This window comes from Eriocheir sinensis, chromosome 19 (assembly GCF_024679095.1).
Source record: "Eriocheir sinensis breed Jianghai 21 chromosome 19, ASM2467909v1, whole genome shotgun sequence".
Taxonomy (NCBI): Eukaryota; Metazoa; Arthropoda; class Malacostraca; order Decapoda; family Varunidae; genus Eriocheir; species Eriocheir sinensis.
In genome coordinates this window covers 9051001-9067062 of record NC_066527.1, presented here as the reverse complement: position 1 = coordinate 9067062, position 16062 = coordinate 9051001, and the positions used below count along the sequence as shown (strand labels likewise).

The window sequence follows — 16062 nt, the reverse complement described above, 5'->3', positions numbered from 1 at the left end:
CTGTGTGTGGGGAAGGCAAGGAAAGGGTAGCTAAAGAGTCAAGGTGTACAGCCTGTGTTTCTGCCCTGAGTGTGTCTACCTGTGTGTGGGGAAGGCAAGGAAAGGGTAGCTAAAGAGTCAAGGTGTACAGGCTGTGTGTCTGCCCTAAGTGTGTGTACCTGTGTGTGGGGAAGGCAAGGAAAGGGTAGCTAAAGAGTCAAGGTGTACAGGCTGTGTTTCTGCCCTAAGTGTGTGTACCTGTGTGTGGGGAAGGCAAGGAAAGGGTAGCTAAAGAGTCAGGGTGTACAGGCTGTGTGTCTGCCCTAAGTGTGTGTACCTGTGTGTGGGGAAGGCAAGGAAAGGGTTAGCTAAAGAGTCAAGGTGTACAGGCTGTGTTTCTGCCCTGAGTGTGTGTACCTGTGTGTGGGGAAGGCAAGGAAAGGGTAGCTAAAGAGTCAGGGTGTACAGCCTGTGTTTCTGCCCTAAGTGTGTGTACCTGTGTGTGGGGAAGGCAAGGAAAGGGTAGCTAAAGAGTCAAGGTGTACAGGCTGTGTTTCTGCCCTAAGTGTGTACCTGTGTGTGGGGAAGGCAAGGAAAGGGTAGCTAAAGAGTCAAGGTGTACAGGCTGTGTTTCTGCCCTAAGTGTGTGTACCTGTGTGTGGGGAAGGCAAGGAAAGGGTAGCTAAAGAGTCAAGGTGTACAGGCTGTGTTTCTGCCCTAAGTGTGTGTACCTGTGTGTGGGGAAGGCAAGGAAAGGGTAGCTAAAGAGTCAAGGTGTACAGGCTGTGTTTCTGCCCTAAGTGTGTGTACCTGTGTGTGGGGAAGGCAAGGAAAGGGTAGCTAAAGAGTCAAGGTGTACAGGCTGTGTTTCTGCCCTAAGTGTGTGTACCGGGGTGTGGGGAAGGCAAGGAAAGGGTTAGCTAAAGAGTCAAGGTGTACAGGCTGTGTGTCTGCCCTAAGTGTGTGTACCTGTGTGTGGGGAAGGCAAGGAAAGGGTAGCTAAAGAGTCAAGGTGTACAGGCTGTGTTTCTGCCCTAAGTGTGTGTACCTGTGTGTGGGGAAGGCAAGGAAAGGGTAGCTAAAGAGTCAGGGTGTACAGGCTGTGTTTCTGCCGACTGGGATGTGAGGCTGTGAAGGATGTGGAAGAAACAAACTAAGTGTGCAGAACTTAAGCAATTATAGGAACCAGTGAGGATATAAAATGAATGCACAATAAGAACAATAATCTTTATAGCTGCTTTCCACACGTGTACATACATTATCATAACTACGTACTTGTCACATCATTCCCTGGTATAATGACTAGTATTACTTTAGAGTTCTACTTGTGTGCAATGACAACATACAGGTTTCACAAATTCTAGCTGATTTCTTCTTTAATCCTAAACACCATTTTTTAAACACTACAGCTATTGCATTTTGTTCTGCATTTCTTATTCAACTACTTCTACTACTACTACTACTACTACTACTACTACTACTACTACTACTACAACGATGATGACATGACAATGGTATTATTACTTAATCTCACTTATGTACTGGTTATAAAAAAATGACCACCCTTACAGCATGACAGATTGATATGACACACCTGACAAGAGTTTTAAATAAGCACCTGAGTCAGTTCTATTTCCTGCCCCTCAACCCCATCACACGCTCTATGAATAATCCCTTAGTTTTAATAATATTTTTTACTACACAAAGATCGTTAATGTAAAAAGAGGGTTTTTAATAATCTGGATGTTTATCTCACTATACCCTGTGTCAGAATGCTCATGCGTATCCTCATCGTTGAGATCTTCGCCAGCGCCATTGGTCTGTTCGGACTCATCGTGGGCATCATGCAGGTGTGTGGGTGTGGGTGTGTACTTTCTTAACCACTTCTTACCTATTTGCATTTCCACAGAAATGAATCAAGCTCGTATGTTTTGTACCTCGACTTATGCACAATCTCTTAAACAAAAAATTAAGAAAGCAGAAAAAATAGTAAATATCAAGAATAGAGCAAAGCATTTTAAGACTAAACACTCTTAACAATATGAATGTAAACAAAACATAAACAAAACAAGAAAGAAAACTTGAAAACAAAGCAGAATTGAAAATGAAAACAAAAATATGAAGAAAACTTACAACTGAAGCCAGACGTTTAAAGGAAGCTATAACAATTAAGAAGGGTAAATAAAACTTGTACCAGATACATTAACCCGAGAACATCGGCAGACCCTTTTCAGAGCTTTCACGAGTCGTGGCTGTGCTACGGTGGACCCTAAAAAGGGTTCGCCATAAAACCCCTAGTTCTAGCTAATTATAGGCGGTGGTGGCATAGCGCAACCCACCATGAATGCCCTAGGTCATTGTGGTGGGTGAGTGATATTGAGGTGGGCTTTTTTGTCATAGGTGGTGCTGTAAGGTCATGGCATACTGAATTAGCTATCCATACAGTAATCACTTGTCAAATTCTCTATAGAAGACAACAAGCTACTCTCAGCTTGATGCCAAGCGTCACGACTCTTTATTTTGTAACAAACACCACCCAAAAAGAATGGAGTTTGAGTAAAAATAAATATTTTTAACGGCTTTATGGTTATGAAATTAGTACTCTGATGTACTTTCCATGCTGTTTTCTTAGTCTCAAAATGCAGTGTGATTTTGTCGTTTCTCGGCCACTTCTCGGCTTTCCCATAGCCAAAGCCCACGGGTTAATAGAGCAACATTAGTAAGAAAAGTAATATGAAAACCTGAAGGAAAATTGAACCATAAATTCATCCCTTACTCTCTTTCTTCCTTCCAGACATCTAAAGCCAAGATGGGTGACAAGGTGTAAGTGTGCAGCAGAGAGAGAGGGCAGACGGGTGGACGAGCCAGACACACCCACATCCTCCCCGCCCCGCCCCCACCCAAGCATTCCACACCCATCAAGGGGGAACACTGAACAAATGAAATGGATGATGTGGATTGCAGCAACAGGGAAACTTGTGCAAATTCAACAGGATCAGAGTTACCACAACCACGACTACTACAACTACTGCTATGTCCACTTCTGCTGCCACCATTATCACTGATACTGCAGCAGCTACTAAATACAGTATTACTAAAATATACTACTAGGGGTTACATCTTTTTTTTTCCAGGTACCTCTTCTCAAAATTTTAAAAGTCTTTGAAAACTGACATGTTAATGAGTAAGGTGGTAAAGGAAGCTGTTTATTTTGACATTTTACTTAATTTATTTTAATAAGTAAGAAAAGATCAATTAAGTTAAAAATGCAAAGAAGCGATTGTGTCATGAGCAGATTCATTGCATAGATTAGTGCAAAATTACTTGATATAAAAATGTGACTCTGACAGTTATCACCTGGAAATCAATAAACCTCCAAGATATATTGCCACTCATATCTAGGTACCACAGGCCACTTACCAGCCCATGACTGCTACAGAAACATCTTAATTTTTTGTGATGGCAATAGAGTTGTGTGTGTCAAGTCACTTGGTATTACATGCATTTGCCTTCTCTTGCAGACCATGCTGGGTGTTTTCTCTGAAGTTTGTGTTTAAGAACTACATTCTCCCTCTTTTGGTTGTGATGTTACAGTAAAATAATGAAGGTGAGGCGGGTGGCGGGGGAATAATCATTATATACCGTATATTATATTTTTTTGCTGTTGTTGCTAATCCATTGAATCTATTGAGTCTGTCTGTACCATAATACTGAGGCACAAATTATTACAATCCTATTCTATCCATGCCCCAGCTGTGTGTGTGCGTGTGTGTGTGTGTATAAAATGAAGAACCTTATTAGACTTTGTTTATAAATAGTATATTGTAAAGTATGATTTAATTTATTTTCAGGGTTATCAGTAAGTAATTGTACAGTTCTGGGCACTGCTATGAATACCTTACTTTACTTTACTACACTTTTATTACCATTACTACTACTACTACTACTGCTGCTGTTACTACTACATGCAACAAAAATTGAATAAGAAAATAAAGTGCTATCTATTTAAATCCTCTACCACTTGTGCCCCTTGAAAAGACAGCTATTTTGTTATTATTGTCACTGATTATGATGCAAAGGTTGTTGAAAATTTAGCATATATATTTACTTACACTATTGGTAAAGATGAATATATTAGATAAAATGTTAAAAACTAAAACACCATAATTAAAAGTGTGTGTGTGTGTGTGTGTGTGTATACTTAAATAGTGTGTCATACCTGTAAATACTGGACTAAGGTGAAGCTCTATTAGTCAGCATTCATGGTGTCTGTTATATAAAAGCTGTATCTCCGTCTCTTCAGTGAGTGACCCTTGTACATATAGCCAAGTCTTGAAGTGTGAGAAAATAAACGTATCCATCAGGAACTATTCATTTTTTATTATTATTGTTATCAAAGACCATTCATAGTTGAACGTGATGTAGTATACTAGACATAGTTAGTGCGGAAATGTCTTATCATTATTATTATTTTAACACTACATTGCTATTGTTGCATACTGGTCTTATATTACAACTTAAATTATTATTATTATTACTATTACTACTACTGTGAGTGTTTGATATAGGCCTGTGTCTGTCTGTACAAACTGTTGGGTTCACCTGTAAGTGTTGTGGGAATAAAGTCAAGGTGTACAGACTGTGTTTCTGCCCTGAGTGTGTGTACCTATGTGTGAGGAAGGCAAGGAAAGGGTTAGCTAAAGAGTCAAGGTGTACAGGCTGTGTTTCTGCCCTGAGTGTGTGTACCTGTGTGTGGGGAAGGCAAGGAAAGGGTTAGCTAAAGAGTCAGGGTGTACAGACTGTGTTTCTGCCCTAAGTGTGTGTACCTGTGTGTGGGGAAGGCAAGGAAAGGGTTAGCTAAAGAGTCAAGGTGTACAGGCTGTGTTTCTGCCCTAAGTGTGTGTACCTGTGTGTGGGGAAGGCAAGGAAAGGGTTAGCTAAAGAGTCAAGGTGTACAGACTGTGTTTCTGCCCTAAGTGTGTGTACCTGTGTGTGGGGAAGGCAAGGAAAGGGTTAGCTAAAGAGTCAAGGTGTACAGGCTGTGTTTCTGCCCTGCGTGTGTGTACCTGTGTGTGGGGAAGGCAAGGAAAGGGTTAGCTAAAGAGTCTAGGTGTACAGGCTGTGTTTCTGCCCTGAGTGTGTGTACCTGTGTGTGGGGAAGGCAAGGAAAGGGTTAGCTAAAGAGTCAGGGTGTACAGACTGTGTTTCTGCCCTAAGTGTGTGTACCTGTGTGTGGGGAAGGCAAGGAAAGGGTTAGCTAAAGAGTCTAGGTGTACAGACTGTGTTTCTGCCCTGAGTGTGTGTACCTGTGTGTGGGGAAGGCAAGGAAAGGGTTAGCTAAAGAGTCAAGGTGTACAGACTGTGTTTCTGCCCTAAGTGTGTGTACCTGTGTGTGGGGAAGGCAAGGAAAGGGTTAGCTAAAGAGTCTAGGTGTACAGACTGTGTTTCTGTCCTAAGTGTGTGTGTGTGGGGAAGGCAAGGAAAGGGTTAGCTAAAGAGTCAAGGTGTACAGACTGTGTTTCTGCCCTAAGTGTGTGTACCTGTGTGTGGGGAAGGCAAGGAAAGGGTTAGCTAAAGAGTCTAGGTGTACAGGCTGTGTTTCTGCCCTAAGTGTGTGTACCTGTGTGTGGGGAAGGCAAGGAAAGGGTTAGCTAAAGAGTCTAGGTGTACAGGCTGTGTTTCTGCCCTGAGTGTGTCTACCTGTGTGTGGGGAAGGCAAGGAAAGGGTTAGCTAGAGTCAAGGTGTTCAGGCTGTGTTTCTGCCCTGAGTATTTACCTAGTTGTAATTTTACAGGGCCTGGGCTTACGCTCGTGTGGTCCTTGAAGCTCTGCACACTCTTCGCTGATACTATTTCTTCACTTAGTCTGTTCCAAACCTCTATATTTCTTTATGTCTCTTGAGCATCTTCCCTTCCTCAACTTTTTACTGTCCTCTAGTATTGCTGCTGGAAGGTTCTTCTCTTAGTAGCAATTCCTCGTTATCTACTTCTTCCATTTTACTCAATAGCCTATATATTTGTATTAGGTCTCCTCTTTCTCTTCTTTGTTCTAGTGTTGGCAAGTCCATTTCCTTTAGTCTCTCTTCATATGTCAGTCCCTCCAGTTCTGGAACCATTTTCGTTGCCATCCTCTGTATTCTTTCTAGTTTTTTTTATGTGTTTCTTCATATGTGGAGACCACAATGTTTCTGCATATTCTAGTTTAGGTCTGATCATAGTAGTTATTAATTTTTTCATCATTTCTTTGTCCATGTAGTGGAATGCTATACCTATGTTTCTCACCATGTTATATGTATCACCGAAGATCCGATTTATATGACTTTCTGGTTGCATATAATGTTGCATTATTACTCCCAGGTCTCTCTCTTCATTCACTTTCTTTAATATTTCACCATCTCCCATTTTATATGTCCATTTTGGTCTTTACACTTTTTCCCATTTCCATAACATGACATTTCTTCACGTTGAATTTCATCTCCCATTTCTGACTCCATTTCCAAATCTTGTTTAGGTCTTCTTGCAGCTCCTTGCAGTCTTCACTGTTTCTTATATGTCTTTGCAGTTTAGCATCATCTGCGAACAGGCTCATGTAGCTGTTTATTCCCTCTGGCATATCATTAATAAAGACTAGGAAGAGTACTGGTGCTAAAACCGACCCCTGGGGCACTCCACTTTCCACCGTTCCCCATTTTGATCTAGTGTCCTTAACCACGGTTCTCATCTCTCTTCCTCTTAAGTAGCTTTCCATCCAGCACTTCATTTTCCCTCTCAATCCTCCTTTATTTTCTAGTTTCCACAGCAGTCTTGAATGTGGAATTTTGTCAAATGCCTTCATTAAGTCTAGGTAAATGCAATCCACCCATCCGTCTCTTTCCTGTAATTTGTCCGTCACTCTTGAGTAAAAGCTCAGCAAGTTTGTCACACATGAGCGGCCTTTCCTAAACCCATATTGATTGTTTGTGATTAGATTATGTTCTAGAAATCTCATCCATTGTTCTTTTATTAATTTCTCACATATTTTACATACTACGCTGGTCAGAGACACCGGTCTGTAATTTAGGGGTTCTTCCTTTTTTCCACTTTTGTATATAGGTACCACTTCTGCCCTCTTCCACTCCCTAGGCACTGTGCCAGTTTTTACTGAGCACCTAATGATGTCATATATTGGGCCGACTAACTCATTTCTGCATTCTTTAAGTATAAAACCTGAAACTCCTTCCGGTCCCACGGCCTTCCCTTCTTCCAATTCCCCCAATAGTTTTTTATCTCCTCTTTATCTATTTTGATCTCTTCCATATATACATCTAAGTTGTTTTCTTGTGGTTCATTAACCCGAGAACGTCAGCAGACCCTTTTCAGGGCTTTCACGAGTCGTGGCTGTGGTACGGTGGACCCTAAAAAGGACTCGCCATAAAACCCCTAGTTCTAGCTAATTATAGGCGGTGGTGGCATAGCGCAACCCACCATGAATGCCCTAGGTCATTGTGGTGGGTGAGTGATATTGAGGTGGGCTTTTTTGTCATAGGTGGTGCTGTAAGGTCATGGCATACTACTGAATTTGCTATCCATACAGTAATCACTTGTCAAATTCTCTATAGTAGACAACAAGTGACTCATCTTGATGCTAACCATCACGAGACTGTTTATTTTAAAACAAACACCACCTAAAAAGAATGGAGTTTGAGTAAAAGTAAATATTTTTAACGGCTTCATGGTTATGAAACTAGTACTCTGATGTACATTCCATGTTGTTTTCTTAGTCTCAAAATGCAGTGTAATTTTGTCGTTTCTCGGTCACTTCTCGGCTTTCCCATAGCCGAAGCCCACGGGTTAAATTATGATTCTTTGGTAAACACTGGCTGGAATTTTTTGTTAAATACTTCCGCCATGCCTTTGGGATCCTCTATCTCTACATTCTCTTCAGTCAGTCTTTCAATTGTTTCTCTTGATTTAATTTTTCCATTTATAAATCTATAAAATAGTTTAGGTTGTTCTTTACACTTTTCCACAATATCCTTTTCATATCTTTTCTCTTCTTCCTTTCTCACTTTCACGTACTCATTTCTTGCTGCCTTAAAGTCTTCTTTGTTTCTTTGATTTTTGTTTCTTTTCAATCTTGACCACGCTTTGTCTCTCTTTTCTTTTGCCTTTGCACATCTTGCATTACACCAGTCCTTTTTAGCCCTCTCCCTCGGTCTGTATTTTGGTACGAACTTCATAACACCTGTGTTGTACGCCTTCATGAAAATATCATACTTTCCTTGAACTTCACTTGTACTCATTAACTCTTTCCAATCCATTTCACCAAAAAACTTCTTGAGGTTTTCCTCCTCTGCTTTCCTATAGTTTAATCTATCGCTTCTATAAGTCTCATCTTGCTCCCTTCCTCCCTCCTCCATTTCCATCTCTATGAGCATGTGATCACTTTTTCCCAGGGGGTAATCATACCTCAATTCATCCTTCATGTGAATTTCCCTTGTCAACACCAAATCCAGTCTTGCCGGTTCGTCGTCTCTTCTATATCTAGTGCTTTCCTTCACCCTTTGTATCATCAAATTTTCCATCATTAAATTTAAGAATCTATTCCCCCATGCCACATCACTACCATTGCTCTCAAACCTATCCCAGTCAACCTCTTTGCAATTGAAATCGCCAACTAGTATTACTCCTTTGTTTGCCTTAAGTAATCTCCTCAAACTCTGTATGGTGTCATCAATCATGTTTTCATAATCTTCTTTACTCCATGATGTAGTTTTTGGTGGTACATATGTTACTGCAATCGTCATCCTTTCTCTATTCTTGTTTTCCAAGCTTACACTCACTATTTCTGCTTTTCCTTCTCCATATTCAATTGATTTTACTAATAACTCTTTCTTTATCATTATCACCACTCCTCCTAAGCCTTTGCCCATTCTATCCTTCCTCCACACATTATATCTTCCATCTAACTCAATTTGGATGTTTTCTTTTAGTTTAGTTTCAGTTAGGCAAACTATCATGAGATCCCTCTCTTTTAGATAATCTTGCAGCTCTAATTTACTAGAGATCAACCCATCTACATTTGTGTACATTATTCTTATTCCCCTCTCTGTATCTTTCTTATCTAGTTTTCGCTCCCCTTTCTCTTCTCCCTTATGAACCATTTTTTTATTCGATCCCCCGAAATTCTCCAAAAAAATGTTTCTTTTTCTTCCTCAGATCTTGCGTTATTTTTTACTTTTGTCTCTCCCAGTAATTCATTCCATTTCTTCCTTTCTTCTTCATTTCTTTTTTTTTTATATATATATATATATATATATATATATATATATATATATATATATATATATATATATATATATATATATATATATATATATATATATCCTTACATCCTTCCGTTTCTTTTAGTTTAGTTGTTCTGTATAATATGTCTAAGGCTGCCTTTTGTGATTTTAGTTTTAACTTAACTGGTCTTGTTTTCCCTTCAATAAATGGACCCATTCTATAAATCTCGTCTACTTCCTCCTCGATACTCTGCCTTTCTTCATCATTTAGGTTCTTGAGCAGGTCTTTGACTGATTTCAGTTCCTCTTTATCCCTGTGTGTAGGGAAGGCAAGGAAAGGGTTAGCTAAAGAGTCAGGGTGTACAGGCTGTGTGTCTGCCCTGAGTGTGTGTACTTGTGTGTGGGGAAGGCAAGGAAAGGGTTAGCTAAAGAGTCAGGGTGTACAGGCTGTGTTTCTGCCCTAAGTGTGTGTACCTGTGTGTGGGGAAGGCAAGGAAAGGGTTAGCTAAAGAGTCAGGGTGTACAGGCTGTGTTTCTGCCCTGAGTGTGTGTACCTGTGTGTGGGGAAGGCAAGGAAAGGGTTAGCTAAAGAGTCAGGGTGTACAGGCTGTGTTTCTGCCCTGAGTGTGTACCTGTGTGTGGGGAAGGCAAGGAAAGGGTTAGCTAAAGAGTCAAGGTGTACAGGCTGTGTTTCTGCCCTGAGTGTGTGTACCTGTGTGTGGGGAAGGCAAGGAAAGGGTTAGCTAAAGAGTCAAGGTGTACAGGCTGTGTTTCTGCCCTGAGTGTGTGTGTGTGTGGGGAAGGCAAGGAAAGGGTAGCTAAAGAGTCAAGGTGTACAGGCTGTGTTTCTGCCCTGAGTGTGTACCTGGTGTTGGGGAGGGCAAGGAAAGGGTAGCTAAAGAGTCAAGGTGTACAGGCTGTGTTTCTGCCCTGCGTGTGTGTACCTGTGTGTGTGGAAGGAAAGGAAAGGGTTAGCTAGAGTCAATTTCTTGACGTACATGGGCACTCTTTTAATTAGTTATGTAGGTTTATTATACATTATACCTCAAAGTAGAATTAATTGTTGATCATTTAAACCACAGAGTAAAATTAGTAGTTTATTCACCCAGTCTTATGAGGCATCTTTACTGCACACAGGATCATCACCTGCCCAAGTAATATAGGTAACACGACTTTAAGAAAGTTACTTGAGGTAATTATTGTTTAGAGATTGTGATGGTGAACTAAGGGTCATAGGACAGGGTCCACTTATTAGAGGTTAGCTTACGTATCTTACATCACTAATTACATTTGTAAATACCATGAACACAGGTTAACATTAACACCTTAAACTAACATGCACACATGGCAATAAGTAGCACCAACATAATAACTGTTTCCACCCACACGGGGAAACACAGACTCCACCATTCCACACCTTAATTAAGTCCCAACTAAAACTAGTGAGTGTTTGCGCTTATCCATTGTTACCCCTGAGAACGACACACATACCACCCTTTTGGCCTTCTCCTTCCTTCCTCTCTTCACACACCCTGCCACAGGCAATCCCCCACAACGCAGCTTCAAAAGTGTTTACTGCTGCATGTTGGCCTTGGTCTGGGCGACGCCCAGCTTCCCATCTGTCAGGCTTGCCTTTGGCGCACCTGAAAGGGGCGATGTCGCTCGTGAGAATGAGCTCGCTCCCACAACCTACTGCGAGGAAGGGGCGTTAGTCTCGGCCCCAAAATGCCTTGGTGTGACGTCACGAAGTGACAAACTGGTCGCGGGGTAGGCCTGCTTGAGACCTGAGATTTCCTTGGTAGGCCTCCAATTAAGGTCACTGGTATTTTATTTCCATTATAAATATTTACCGTTCTCCCGCAATAATTAAAAGAAGGCAGATTGACCACTTTTGGCAACGATACCCTGTTTTGACCTCTGACACCTCTGAATTTTGTTGACACTACAGATTGTAGGGGAGATATGAGAGCACAACAGGCCTCTTTGTTTCAACCCCCATCTCTTCCCTCTCGCTCTCTCTCTCTCTCTCTCTCCCTTCTCTCTCAAACTCTCATTTTTTTCTCCTTCTCTTGTGTACTTCCTTCTTTCCTTTCTCTCTCTCTCTCTCTCTCTCTCTCTCTCTCTCTCTCTCTCTCTCTCATGAGAAATCCACATACATATATAACTGGTTGCGCAAACATCCCAGGTTAACTCTATTTACATGGGGAAAAATACCATATTACAATTGTAGTACATTTCGGGCCATTACATCAAGGTGTACAGGCTGTGTTTCTGCCCTAAGTGTGTGTACCTGTGTGTGGGGAAGGCAAGGAAAGGGTTAGCTAAAGAGTCAAGGTGTACAGGCTGTGTTTCTGCCCTGAGTGTGTGTACCTGTGTGTGGGGAAGGCAAGGAAAGGGTTAGCTAAAGAGTCAAGGTGTACAGGCTGTGTTTCTGCCCTAAGTGTGTGTACCTGTGTGTGGTGAAGGCAAGGAAAGTGTTTGCTATAGAGTCAAGGTGTACAGGCTGTGTTTCTGCCCTAAGTGTGTGTACCTGTGTGTGGGGAAGGCAAGGAAAGGGTTAGCTAAAGAGTCAAGGTGTACAGGCTGTGTTTCTGCCCTAAGTGTGTGTACCTGTGTGTGGGGAAGGCAACGAAAGGGTTAGCTAAAGAGTCAAGGTGTACAGGCTGTGTTTCTGCCCTAAGTGTGTGTACCTGTGTGTGGGGAAGGCAAGGAAAGGGTTAGCTAAAGAGTCAAGATGTACAGGCTGTGTTTCTGCCCTAAGTGTGTGTACCTGTGTGTGGGGAAGGCAACGAAAGGGTAGCTAAGGAGTCAAGGTGTACAGGCTGTGTGTCTGCCCTAAGTGTGTGTACCTGTGTGTGGGGAAGGCAAGGAAAGGGTAGCTAAAGAGTCAAGGTGTACAGCCTGTGTTTCTGCCCTGAGTGTGTCTACCTGTGTGTGGGGAAGGCAAGGAAAGGGTAGCTAAAGAGTCAAGGTGTACAGGCTGTGTGTCTGCCCTAAGTGTGTGTACCTGTGTGTGGGGAAGGCAAGGAAAGGGTAGCTAAAGAGTCAAGGTGTACAGGCTGTGTTTCTGCCCTAAGTGTGTGTACCTGTGTGTGGGGAAGGCAAGGAAAGGGTAGCTAAAGAGTCAGGGTGTACAGGCTGTGTGTCTGCCCTAAGTGTGTGTACCTGTGTGTGGGGAAGGCAAGGAAAGGGTTAGCTAAAGAGTCAAGGTGTACAGGCTGTGTTTCTGCCCTGAGTGTGTGTACCTGTGTGTGGGGAAGGCAAGGAAAGGGTAGCTAAAGAGTCAGGGTGTACAGCCTGTGTTTCTGCCCTAAGTGTGTGTACCTGTGTGTGGGGAAGGCAAGGAAAGGGTAGCTAAAGAGTCAAGGTGTACAGGCTGTGTTTCTGCCCTAAGTGTGTGTACCTGTGTGTGGGGAAGGCAAGGAAAGGGTAGCTAAAGAGTCAAGGTGTACAGGCTGTGTTTATTCCCTAAGTGTGTGTACCTGTGTGTGGGAAGGCAAGGAAAGGGTAGCTAAGAGTCAAGGTGTACAGGCTGTGTTTCTGCCCTAAGTGTGTGTACCTGTGTGTGGGGAAGGCAAGGAAAGGGTAGCTAAAGAGTCAAGGTGTACAGGCTGTGTTTCTGCCCTAAGTGTGTGTACCTGTGTGTGGGGAAGGCAAGGAAAGGGTAGCTAAAGAGTCAAGGTGTACAGGCTGTGTTTCTGCCCTAAGTGTGTGTACCTGTGTGTGGGGAAGGCAAGGAAAGGGTTAGCTAAAGAGTCAAGGTGTACAGGCTGTGTGTCTGCCCTAAGTGTGTGTACCTGTGTGTGGGGAAGGCAAGGAAAGGGTAGCTAAAGAGTCAAGGTGTACAGGCTGTGTTTCTGCCCTAAGTGTGTGTACCTGTGTGTGGGGAAGGCAAGGAAAGGGTAGCTAAAGAGTCAAGGTGTACAGGCTGTGTTTCTGCCGACTGGGATGTGAGGCTGTGAAGGATGTGGAAGAAACAAACTAAGTGTGCAGAACTTAAGCAATTATTATAGGAACCAGTGAGGATATAAAATGAATGCACAATAAGAACAATAATCTTTATAGCTGCTTTCCACACGTGTACATACATTATCATAACTACGTATTTGTCACATCATTCCCTGGTATAATGACTAGTATTACTTTAGAGTTCTACTTGTGTGCAATGACAACATACAGGTTTCACAAATTCTAGCTGATTACTTCTTTAATCCTAAACACCATTTTTTAAATACTACAGCTATTGCATTTTGTTCTGCATTTCTTATTCAACTACTTCTACTACTACTACTACTACTACTACTACAACGATGATGACATGACAATGGTATTATTACTTAATCTCACTTATGTACTGGTTATAAAAAAATGACCACCCTTACAGCATGACAGATTGATATGACACACCTGACAAGAGTTTTAAACAAGCACCTGAGTCAGTTCTATTTCCTGCCCCTCAACCCCATCACACGCTCTATGAATAATCCCTTAGTTTTAATAATATTTTTTACTACACAAAGATCGTTAATGTAAAAAGAGGGTTTTTAATAATCTGGATGTTTATCTCACTATACCCTGTGTCAGAATGCTCATGCTTAAGACTGTTTCCTTCCTCATTTTTCGATTCTGTGTTCAATAAATGGTTAACCCGGTAGCTGTGGGGATCATGTTTCTTAAAGGCCTCACGCAATCCATTTCATAAAATATATCAACGCATTTGTGATCAGTTTATGCATCATCTATTTTGGGGGGTTTATATCATAGCAATAATTTGGCCCGTCGCTGGTACAAGGTAAAGCCACAAATTTGTCCCGTCGTTGTTTCCGGGTTAAGCAGCACCGGAGGAGTTAATGAGTCCGAAATTTGATATACATTTTGAGGTTAGCTATAGTGAGTTCCCTGCATCTCCTTTTTTTCTTCCCTTCACCTCTATCTTCATCGCAACATGTCGCAGAATCAACTACCTCTTGCCTTTTCTTCCTATTGCACCCATTCTCTCTTCCCTACATCCTATATCTTTCTTCTCCACACATAAACTTTCCTCCATCTCTCCTCCTTCTCTCATATCCTCTACACCCTCCCTCCTGCTCTCTCCTCCACACCCACGTCTCTTTCTACCCTCCAGTTCCCCTTCCAGTCCGTGCTCCCTAACCTTACCCTGGAGCTCCCCGAGGTAGGTTCTCAGTGCTGCCAGTCTTCGGGTGTAGTAGCGGTGTGTGCGGTGAGCCAGCAGTCTCCTTATGTCGTCCAGGGATAGCTGTGCAGGGAAGGGTTTGTGTGTAAGAGAGATTGATTGATAGATAGATAGACACAAGGAGAGAGAGATTCGTAATGTCATCACTTACTTGGAGTTTTCAAACTTGTGAATGTTGTAATGGAAATATTGTGAGAATTTTATACGTAGAAAATTATTTAGAATGTAATGGTAATGCTATGTTGACCTACTACTACTACTACTACTACTGAAACATTAACTATGACAACTAGGCTACCACCACCACTATACTACTACTACTACTACTACTGTACTACTACTACTACCTACTGTTACTACTACTACTACTACCTACTATTACTACTACTACTTACTGTAATTTGCCGTGCCCCATGTCGATAGTAACACACATTCGCCTCTGTCAAGTGTAGGGGAGGAAGGGGAGGCAGAGGAGGCTTGGGGGGTTCCTGGGGGGGCAGGGGAAACCTCTCCTGTGAGCTGAGGTCCCAGGGGCGAAGGTGTATCTCCACAACCCACTCAGGGGGCGCGGTAACCTGGGGGAGGGTGGGAAGAAGGGGTGGGAAGGTGAGGAATGGGGGGAAAGGGGGGGACTGACAGATAGATAGAAAGATAGATGAAATTGTAGAGTAAGATGAAGAAAAAAAAGAACAAGAACAAGAAGTAATAGAGGAAAAAGGAGAAAGAGCAGAACAAGATTAAGAGTAAGAAGAATAACAACAAAAATAAGAACAAAAAACAGCAACAATAATAGCAGCAACAACAACAAGAGGTATGACTCACATGTCTCCGGGCCTCCCTGTCACACCAGCAGGGCCGGGGCGTGGCCACGTGATGCGCGGCGCCCACACCGCCCCCGGCCCCGCCCCCCACCACGGACGGGGCCGGCCTGTGGGGGAGACGGGATAAGTGACTGACTGGTTAAAAGAATGAAACTGACTGACTGACTGACTGACTGACCGGTTAAAAGACTGAAACTGACTGACTGACTGACTGACTGGTTAAAAGACAAACTGACTGACTGGTTAAAAGACTGAAATTGACTGACTGATTGACTGACTGACTGATTGGTAAATTGACTGACTTCTAATTGGTTAACTGACTGACTGACTAACTGACTGACTGGTTAACTGACTGAGACTGACTGACTGGTTTTTTTTTTTCGTTGCCTGTTGCGCCGGTAGGCATCTTCCTGGTGGGGCCTGATGGTCGGCCCAAGGGTTCTCCCAGGTGGGGCCTGATGGTCGGCCCAGCCCGTTCTGGCGCAGGCGAGTGTTTATAGTGGCGCCATCTGGTTAACTGACTGAGACTGACTGACTGGTTAACTGACTGGTTAACTGACTGACTGACTGACTGACTGGTTAATTGACTGACTGGTTAACTGACTGACTGACTAACTGACTGACTGGTTAACTGACTGAGACTGACTGACTGGTTAACTGACTGACTGACTGACTGGTTAATTGACTGAGACTGACTGACTGGTTAACTGACTGACTGACTGACTGGTTAACTGACTGAGACTGACTGACTGGTTAACTGACTGAGACTGACTGACTGGTTAACTGACTGACTGACAGACTGA

At 42.6% G+C, this 16062-nt stretch overlaps 2 protein-coding genes across 13 annotated transcripts in view; one reads left to right on the top strand and one right to left on the bottom strand.

Moving 5' to 3' along the window:
- LOC127000666 (V-type proton ATPase 21 kDa proteolipid subunit c''-like) overlaps nucleotides 1-4347 on the top strand; it is a 33284-nt gene extending 28937 nt beyond the window's left edge. Inside the window, exon 7 of the mRNA XM_050864649.1 lies at nucleotides 2774-4347. Within this exon, the coding sequence (XP_050720606.1) occupies nucleotides 2774-2806 (33 nt within the window). The 3' untranslated portion in view covers nucleotides 2807-4347. The remainder of the gene's footprint in view (nucleotides 1-2773) is intronic.
- LOC127000662 (uncharacterized) overlaps nucleotides 1192-16062 on the bottom strand; it is a 146036-nt gene continuing 131165 nt past the window's right edge. For 11 of the 12 annotated variants that reach the window (XM_050864643.1, XM_050864641.1, XM_050864639.1 and 8 more), the window contains 3 exons: nucleotides 15261-15366; nucleotides 14834-15013; nucleotides 13288-14501 (listed from right to left, as the gene is read on the bottom strand). In XM_050864643.1, the coding sequence (XP_050720600.1) occupies nucleotides 14205-14501; nucleotides 14834-15013; nucleotides 15261-15366 (583 nt within the window). In that variant the 3' untranslated portion in view covers nucleotides 13288-14204. Of the gene's footprint in view, nucleotides 1574-13287; nucleotides 14502-14833; nucleotides 15014-15260; nucleotides 15367-16062 lie in introns of those variants that run through there. The other variant, XR_007754375.1, reaches the window with a different exon arrangement.